The sequence below is a fragment of the Humulus lupulus genome, chromosome 8 (genome assembly GCF_963169125.1).
Source record: "Humulus lupulus chromosome 8, drHumLupu1.1, whole genome shotgun sequence".
NCBI classification, from domain to species: domain Eukaryota; kingdom Viridiplantae; phylum Streptophyta; class Magnoliopsida; order Rosales; family Cannabaceae; genus Humulus; species Humulus lupulus.
In genome coordinates this window covers 50578915-50589443 of record NC_084800.1, presented here as the reverse complement: position 1 = coordinate 50589443, position 10529 = coordinate 50578915, and the positions used below count along the sequence as shown (strand labels likewise).

General features: G+C 31.2%; 1 protein-coding gene across 1 annotated transcript; it reads left to right on the top strand.

Annotated features, from left to right (window-relative positions):
• The first annotated feature begins 206 nt into the window (after positions 1-206).
• Positions 207-10256, top strand: LOC133795383 (1-aminocyclopropane-1-carboxylate synthase 7-like). Its single transcript, XM_062232833.1, has 4 exons — positions 207-800; positions 8391-8717; positions 8839-9128; positions 9290-10256. The coding sequence occupies exons 1-4, from the start codon at positions 207-209 to the stop codon at positions 10155-10157; spliced, it is 2079 nt and encodes a 692-aa protein (XP_062088817.1). The 3' UTR covers positions 10158-10256.
• Positions 10257-10529: the final 273 nt, after the last annotated feature.

The following is a 10529-nucleotide window of genomic DNA, read 5'->3' as shown; positions in this document are numbered from 1 at the left end:
AGGATACTCATCCTCCTCAAAATAATCCTCCGCCTCGAGAACGTTGACCACCGCGTCACCTCAAAGATTATATATGTAATCATATTTCTCTATCAATGACTTTTTCACTAGCCAATTATTTTTCTTTGTCATCTTTTAGCCATTCTCATTGCTCTTTATTAACAAATGTCATTGAGAATCAAAAACCAAAATATTATTCTCAAGCCATGAAATTTGTTGCATGGCGTGATGCTATGGCAAAAGAAATTCAAGCTCTTGAATCAAATAACACTTGGACTTTATCTTTTATTCCTGAAGGAAAAACACCCATTGGTTGTAAGTGGGTTTACAAAATCAAATATTGCTCAGATGGTTCAATTGAGCGCTATAAAGCTCATTTAGTTGCAAAAGGTTATACTCAAGTCGAAGGTATAAATTACCATGATACCTTCGCACCAGTTGCCAAACTAGTTACTGTTCGTCTCCTTCTTTCCATTGCTACCATTGAAAATTGGTCTCTGTATCAACTTGATGTCAACAATGCATATATCCAAGGAGATCTCAATGAGGAAGTTTATATGAAACTTCCTCCTGGCTTCTCTTGTAAAGGGGAGACTCGTGTTTTCAAATTAAATAAATCTATTTATGGTCTAAAACAAGCATTTCGACAGTGGTTCTCTAAATTCTCAACCACACTTACTCGTCATGGTTTTAAACAATCCATTTCAGACTATAGTCTTTTTACACATATTAACGACCCCACATCGATTTTTGTTTTTGTCTATGTTGATGATATTATTATCACTGGCAATAATGATGCTGTCATTTCTAAATTCAAAAATTTCTCTTGCTCGATCATTTTCTATCATAGATCTTGGCACTCTTAAATATTTTTTAGGTATTGAAGTGTCTCGCTCTAAACAAGGCATTTTTCTATGTCAAATAAAATATATTCTTGACATTTTATCTGATTCTAGTATGACTGGTTCAAAACCATTTGATTTTCCTATGGAACAACATCTTTGCGCTTAAGACCAGCAAATGGTACTCTACTTCCTGATCCGACAGTTTATCGTCGATTGGTGGGTCGTCTTTTATATCTTACTGTCACACGACCAGATATTCAATATGCAGTCAACACACTTAGTCAATTCAAGCAATCTCATTATCCCACTCATCTTAAAAGTACTATTGGTAAAGGATTATTCTTTTCCGCATCAAGCTCACTTAATCTTATCGAGTATGCTGATTCTAACTGGACAAGTTGTCCTACAACATGTTGCTCCACCACTTGTTATTTTACCATGTTAGGCTCTAGTCCAATTTCTTGGAAAACCAAGAAACAACCAACATTTTCTTGTTCGTCCGCTGAAGCAAAATATAGCTCACTTACTGCACTTTCTTTGCAATAGTTAAAATATCTTCTTACCAATCTTATTTTAAACTGGAAAATTACTCTAAAAATGAATGAATGGCCAAAATTTATATAATCCAAGCAATTATTGGTAACAATATTTTTTCTTCCACCAGTACAAATAATAATAATAATAAATTCTTGTCTCTTAGTTATGTTTGAAAAGTTTGATTGGATTGGACAATGGATGGGATTCAAAACTGATTGATGGGTTTTTTTTCCTTCCCCAAATGGTAGTTGGTATCATTTTTTTAACATGTTCTAACTTTGATTATATAGCTTAGAAAAAGTGGAGATTTTTGTACAAATTTAATATTTTTAAAATTTAGCAACAAACTGATCATCATTATCAAGGGCGTTCATCAAACCACTCACGTCTCATTCATTAATTGCCCACACCACATCATATCACACCACAATTTACAGTTTGGAATTTTTCTACAGTGTGATTGTGGTTTGTATTTTTGACCAATCGCGCAATACGATACGATTTACAGTTTTGAATTTTATAAATAAGGTTCAAATCGCACCGCACCGCACTACATAATTATATATATATAAATTTTTTAATATATTTTTTTTTCAATTTTACTACATTTAAACTTAATGTATATATATTTAGAGGGAGCAAATATAATGCATCTACTTTTTTTACAATACTAGTGTATTTTTTTTCTATTTTCGGCATCTGGATAGATATAATCTTAATTTTTTAACATGACATTGTATATTATAGTTATCTTGAACATCTTACAAATTTTTAAAAAATTTTGAATAAATTATTGTACCGAAATTAGGTTTCAAACTATTTGTTGCACACGTGCCTATTTTTTTGTATACACATGTAAAATTTGACAATTTGAACCATTTTTCGGCTTCGTAAACTATTATTTTGCTAAAATTTTATTAGTTTGTTGTATATTTATTAATTTTTTAACACTCTTTAGTTATAAGTTTTATTATGAATTTTTATTAATTATAATATTTAATTGTTAAATTATTTGACAATAGTTATAAAACGCCACACCTACCGTACCATACCACATTTTTGCAGTCCGTGTGGTCCAATAAATTAAAAAAAAAAAAACCCGCAATCCCCGCAGGGCAAAAACCCTTATTATTAGAACCATGCGTATATAACTCTCATATCAACTCAATCACACTGTACTCCCACGTCAAAGAGAGGACATGTATACATACATCATTAACTAATTAATATATATATATATTTATATAATAATCTTAAACTGATGTATACCAATTAACCAGGACAAATTGAAGCTCCTCACTCTCAAACTCACGCACGAACCATGCTCTGGCATGCATTATGCACGAGGAAAAAGATACCATTATTATCTGTTATAGTATATATCAGCTGTTATATCGTTACATATATATGGATCACAAACACACATATATATATAAAACAAGTAAATAAACAATCCAAGAAACAATGTCACTATAATCACTCCAAAGAGAGCTTCAGGTTGATTCTTGAAACTGCGTGTCTTTAATTTAACATCTCAACTAACTATATAACAAGTAAACTAGAGAATATAATAATAATAAGAAGAAAAAATTCCAGCTGAGATTGATCAGAGAGCGCACTATTGTTCTCATCTCAATATATTTTAAATGTTATATGGTTACAAATTAAATATATTTTATCAACACTTCAGAGGGATATTAATGTGGATAAGTGGAAAACATGAGTTCAAAATATTATATATTATGTATAGATGTATATGTATATGACAAGTTGTAGTTCACGTATGATTTATATATAATAACATGCTATATATATCACTGAAAACTAGAAACTGAACTAATAATAATAATTAGAAAAATATTCACACATATTATATTAAGCTGCGTACCAACAATATCAGACTTTTGTGCTTGTAATGTGGTTTAGTTATTAATAATTAAGGTTAAGAAAATAGTAGAGACTAATGTTGTCCTTATCAATGATGTCCAATCAGGTGATATGGTGGTGCAATAACTTTTGCAATAATAGGTCAACATAATTCAGTTTTCTTCCGAACTAATAATAATAATAATATTTCCCCTCATATAAAAAAAAGGTTAATGATAATAACAATAATAATAGTGCATAGCATGTGTTTGAATTTACGAGGCATAGTCTAGAATAATATCTAAATAGAATTTGCATGTAAATTATTATTATTAGTTAATTATAACCATTTTCATGAGTCCCAATGCTAAGTGTAATCCCTATTTATATAAATATATATACGATCAGTGATAGATAAGTGTGTAAATTGGGAATGGTTTGCTTGAGCTGGCTCCGGTTGGCAAAGAGCTGGATTTTACATGTCTGCAAATTAAAGAAGAAGAAAATAAATAAATTCAAAATCAATTATATATAGTAGAAGATATATAAATATAAATAGAATAAGTTTATTAGTACAAGTAGTATAGACTATGAATTAAAAAAGCAAAGGCACCAAACTATCAATTATCTTATTGCCAAAGCCTGTGTGGAAGTGTTTGGATCACAATTTAAACAATAAGTATGAACCATGCCATCAATAATGGAAGACCTTATATGAAAATATATAAATACACACACTCACTAGTCTGCACACAACATTATATATGCACTATATATCATTATATTGATATATAGGGGTGCATGCCTAGAGCCTGCATGCATGGGAAGGCAAAGCACATGGTTGAGGCTATAGAAAATTCTGCATAATAAAGAAAAAAAAAGGTGATTATTGGCGCATATATATATATAAATATATAAGATTGAATATGTAAGGCACTGATTGAAAAAAATTCAGTCACACACATATATATAAACAATATATATATAGTATTGAGAGAGAGAGAGAGAGAGAGAGAGAGAGGAAACCCATTAAAACTATTATAAAACATTTAAAAATTCAAACAAACAAAAAACAAATAAATCTCTTCTCAGAATTAAATCAAAATTAAAAGGTAAATAACGGGAATATTGATTCTGAGTGGTCCTTTTGGTGAATTATTGTGTAGTCAAAGGCTCAAAGCCTATGTGTGGACAATATTGGATCACAGTACTGTTGTGTGCTTTATAATATATAATCAATATATATATATTTTTATAATATGCAGAAGAACCTGCAAAAAATTTCCAACATATAGACAATTAGCAACGTTTTACTGAGAAGAGATTAGTTAGTGTAATAAGTAATTAGCTATATATATAGGAATCATTATTAGATTTATATATAAAGAAGTTTAGCAGATATAAATATATATATATTTATATATATTCGCGTTGATTATATTAAAGTAATGATGAAAATTTAAAAAGAAAATTAAGAAAAGTACGTAGCAACTATATGTGTATATATTAATTAATGTTTGAAAAATTATTAAAAGTCTAACATATAATATAAACACAAACCTTATACCGATTCCAAAGAAGCTAGCAACCATGGAGTCAGTATTAAAATCTGACCTACTCAATATTCTACAGTTATCACACTCTTTGACATAATCTTATAGCATCATCATCTTTAGAATAAAGATTACCGCGTGGCACATCGTCATTGGTATTATATCTTTCAACAAAGATTCCTGCTAGCTCTTCTAAAGGCATACAAATAAGCCATTTTTTAACAATATATATATATATATATATACGACATCATCTTACCTCATTTGATCTTAATAAGTAATATTATTCACACATATACATATATACAAACTTATTATTACATACCCCTATATATATGCTAATCCTACCCCTATAGTATGTGTCCCGTATTTTAGACACACAAGCGTAATATTAAGATTTAAGAATATGGGGTTTTCACATTTTGTCCAATCAATTAATAATTAATGAGAGGAACATACAGTAATGTTGTATTAATTTATATATTAAACACATGGAGATTCGAATGGGATAGATTTCCCTAGCTAAGGAATATGTTATATATCTATAGAAGATTATGTGCACCCTTTATTAATGTACGTATTTCTGTAGGGTACTATAATTATGCATATATATTAATTAATTTTATTAAAAAAATTGATACGAATGTCCGAGTTTTACTATTTTGCAGGCCAATTGAGGCTGCAAATCGCAGTAGGTCAGTATAGAATTCAAGTTAAGACAAAGCACATTCTTTTCATTTGTAGTCCTAATTAGCAACACAAAATGACAATGTGACATTAAACCCTGGCATTTTGCTTAAAAGAAGTTGACATGGTGAGCTGTAGATGATGAATAAGAAAATCATACCTCATATATAAGATCCCCTTATCACTTTTTTCTTTAATTAGTAGTTTAATTTAAATTAGTACTAGTGTGTGAAAGTTGGAACCAAAACAAGTCACTTTGGGAAGTAGTCCAGTTGTGAAGAAGCTCTCTTATTCCCCCTGACTCCTTAAAAAAGCCATTTTTTGGGCTCATGTCCTTTTCACTTCGTTTTAAGTCCTAAATTTCTGAGGTGATTCCATGTCATACACTGCTTTCACAGTTGGAATCCACATATGAGTCCATGACTTTCTTGGCAATAGCCTTTTTCATGATAATATTACTTTCTCCATCACCTAACACACTATAGTATTCATTAGTTTTAGTGACTAATAATAATAATCTTAGCTTTTCCCATTACAAACTACAAGCTGGGTTTTGTTGCCTTCCGCTATATTATATCTAATATTCTTAATGAACATATTAACATAATTGTACAATATATATAAGATAATGTTGAATGACTAAAACTACTCTCTGATCCGCTTTTTATGAATGAACGAAAAAGACAATATTAAGATAAAATCCCACTTTCCCCTTTTAACTTTTGAAGAATAAATATCATTATACACACCATTATTACAGATTAGTTAATTATTACTTTGTTGCCATGAACTAGCTATAATACATATATGATCCCCCCAATGATTTGGGGCTCTTTTGGGGTGAGTAGAATGAACCTTTTTTCAGTAGGGAAATGCTAGTGAAATTGCCCCAATCACACTCATTATTACTTTTATAAAATAATGTATATGTATAGAACTATATATTTATTATACACATGATCTTTTAAAAAAAAAAAATAATAATATAAAATAAACTCATATCTATCAAGAACTTTGCGGTTGATACTTGTCTATCTCTTAGAGGCTGAACTCCATTCACGTTCGTTCTCTCTTTCGGCCATTTAGGACTCAAAATATATATAACTATTAATTGCAAATGATATCCTCTTACCATTCATGAGGCCTTCTAATTGCTTGCACATGGATATTGATGATATCTTGAGCCCCACGTCGTTGATCTTGTAGAGAAGGGCATATTCCCCTTATCATGATTTATTTATCTTATTTTGCCTCCCTATTTTTCATCTCTAATGGGGTTGTGTTTTTTATTCTCTATATATCTATATTCTATGTACACATATATATGTATATATGTTAGTTGAAATCCACATTTAAGAAGACACAATCTCAACAAGTATCCTATCTACTACATAGGCGGCCATGCATATGTAACAAAAATATTCCACAAAACATTGTGAGTACCCATTCAAACATGTTTCTAAAATAAAAATGCACCATGTATATATATACATGAACAACACAAGAGAATTAATGCGCAAATAATTAAATTGCTTGATTAATTATGTCACAATATCTATATTAGAAATATCTTTCATTTGGGATTCGATCATCATATTATATATATTGTTATTATGAATATAAACTACCATCTTGCAATTATTAATTTGAACTTTTTAATGAGATATATTTGGGAACTATAATAATTGCTTAACTTTATTAATTAGACCATTGATATAACACTTGATTGTCACATAAAATGAAGTTGTACAATCAATAAATATTAGACCATTGATAGAACATGATAGTGTCACATATAAATGAAGTTCTACACGAATATTCAATGACCATTAATTGGTAGAAAATTTGATTGTACATAAATGAAAAGCTATATCCAACCTATATACTTAGACCATTGATATAACATTTCTCTTTCACATAAATGAAGTTATAGAATATATATAAAGCTTTATGAATACATAAGCGAAGTTACTATTAGACCATTGATAGAGAACATTGTATTGTCATATAATTGAAGTTTACAATTCACAAAATAGTCTGTCGATATAGACATTAATTATAATTTGTGACATAAATGAAGTTCTATTCAATCTATTGCTTTGATATGTATTGCAATATTTGTGGGGTCATGAAATCTTTATACGGAGCTTCTTTTTTGTCCTGAAATTGTTTGAAATCAGAATCTTAATCTAATTGGGTTAAATCGGATCTTTGTGATGATCAGGTCATCTAAAAACTGAACTAACTCTTATACATCTCTTCATGAAATGATATATATTATTTATTTGGTTTATTTTTTTAAGTCAAATAAATATGATTTTCTTAAATGATCATTAGGTTCTTTTGATGTAGAATTTAGAGTTATTCGGCAATAAGATTTGATTAGTCATAGATTGGGGTAGAGATTTGTGTGGGAGAAAACCAGCCACCATTAATTTTGATTAATTAAAATGGCCAAGAATAAAAATACCTTCGCTCTAAGTCTGACTAAGAAATTATTAAAATATAAGAGAATATATTACGGCTAGGTTTCTTTTTCTTTTTCCTTTTCATTTTCTTTTTTTTTTTTTTGGTAAAAATAGAAAATAAAAACATCCACCCTCAATATATCAACAACCAAATTATTCGCGGTGTATCTTGAGAAGATTTTAGATGGAGGAGAAATTTGACAAGATGACAGAACTACAGTTGGCATATTTTTATATATATAAGGATAAAAACTTATATATTTATATCTGTAAAAAAAGTTAAATCAATCATTAATAATGACATTTATTTTTTATTTTAACTTAATTAATTATTCTTGTTGTGTCAAAGGCCATGTCACCGATGACGGGTAACTACTACTGCTTAATTCCTCTATATAAGGAAGACTCTTCTGTCAAACCTTTTCATTCAACAGCAACAGTTTTCTCCCTCAACACTTTCTTCTCTCTCTTCTCTTTCTGCTCTGCTGAGACCACATCAACTCATCCTTTCAAAGAAAAACTCAATTTTAAGCAAATATCCCACTCCCATCTCAAAATTTAACAAAGAAAGGTATATATATACACATATAGTTGATATGGGTATTGAGAAACCTTCAGTTGGTCTATCAAAGGTGGCAAATTCTGACACTCATGGAGAAGACTCGCCCTATTTTGCTGGCTGGAAAGCATACGATGAAAATCCTTATCATGAAATAACTAACCCATCAGGAGTCATACAGATGGGATTAGCTGAGAATCAAGTAAGTACATATATATATATATAAAATGAAAACACACTTCATTAACAATCCATATATATATATACCAATATACTACTAAATATAATGAATTCTGCTAACTTTTTTCTTGATTATGAAACAGGTTTCATTTGATTTGCTGGAGAAGTACTTGGAAGAAAACTCAGAAGCCTGCAGCTGGGGAAAAGGGGTGTCAAGCTTTAGAGAGAACGCTTTGTTTCAAGACTACCATGGCCTTTTATCTTTCAGACAAGCAATGGCAAGTTTCATGGAGAAAATTAGAGGAGGAAGAGCTAAGTTTGACCCCAGTAGAATTGTCCTCACCGCCGGCGCAACCGCAGCCAATGAGCTCTTGACATTTATTTTAGCCGATCCCGGCGATGCTTTGCTCATTCCAACCCCATACTATCCAGGGTAAGAAAACTTACCAAAACCCAACAATTATTTCATGCAGACATTAATATAAAGACAAAAAGAAAGGGTCTTTTTTATAACTTTGATAGAGAGAGAGAGATTACATGCATATTTTGACGTAGAGAGATTAACTAATCGAAATTTGGTTTATCTGTGTACAGATTTGATAGAGATTTAAGGTGGAGAACTGGAGTGAAAATTGTACCAATACACTGCAATAGCTCAAACAATTTCCAGATTACCCCTGAGGCTTTAGAAGCTGCATATAATGAAGCTGAATCAATGAACGTTAGAGTGAAAGGTGTTCTCATCACAAACCCTTCCAACCCATTAGGAGCAACGATCCAACGGTCAGTACTCGGGGAGATTCTCGAATTCGTCACACGAAAAAACATCCACCTCGTATCGGACGAAATCTACTCGGGATCGGTCTTCTCGTCCTCGGAATTCGTGAGCATTGCCGAGATTCTCGAGGAGCAAAACTACAAAAACTCAGAACGAGTTCACATTGTTTACAGTCTCTCCAAGGACCTGGGGCTCCCTGGGTTTCGTGTCGGCACGATATACTCGTACAACGATAAAGTGGTGACAACGGCGAGGAGAATGTCGAGCTTCACTTTGATATCTTCCCAGACTCAACATCTCTTGGCGACGATGCTATCCGACGAGAAATTCACCGATAATTACATAAAGACGAACAGGGCAAGGCTGCAAAAGAGATACGAGATGATAATTTCGGGGCTGAAGAGATCCGGGATCGAGTGTTTGAAAGGGAATGCGGGGTTGTTTTGCTGGATGAACTTGAGTCCGCTTTTGGAAGAACCCACGAGAGAAGGTGAGTTGAGACTTTGGGATTCAATTCTCGGCGAGATGAAACTCAATATCTCGCCAGGATCTTCATGCCATTGCTCCGAACCGGGATGGTTTAGGGTGTGCTTCGCCAACATGAGCGAACACACACTAGAAGTCGCTTTGAAAAGAATACACAATTTTGTGGAGCAAAGAGATCTAGCCAGAAATTACTATTAATTGATATTGGGCGGTCTAGTACAAAGTAACGTCTCTCTCTTTTGATCTCAAGATCACTACATTTTTTATTATATTCTTACATATATTTACTTTTTATGATCTTCCAATTCTTAACCCGATGAATTTCTAGATTTATTGGGGGTTTTTATTTGTCTCATGATCATATGTAATACTAGTTGTAAATCATGATTTATAATGTCTAATGATATTTTTGCTTGCTTTGCTTTAAGCAAAGCAAGTTCTCATCATTTTACACAAAGTTTCATGTATAGCGTTTGTTTTTAATTATATATTAATATATGTATATACATTTAATTCTTATTGTTAGCTAACTATATATAATTAATATAATACTCTCAAATAACACGTCCG

Coding starts and splice junctions, on each gene's coding strand:
- LOC133795383 (XM_062232833.1), top strand. CDS start 207: ATGAAATTTGTTGCATGGCGTGATGCTATGGCAAAAGAAATTCAAGCT. Junction 8,718..8,838: donor TGGGATTAGCTGAGAATCAA/GTAAGTACATAT, acceptor ATTATGAAACAG/GTTTCATTTGATTTGCTGGA. Junction 9,129..9,289: donor CCAACCCCATACTATCCAGG/GTAAGAAAACTT, acceptor ATCTGTGTACAG/ATTTGATAGAGATTTAAGGT.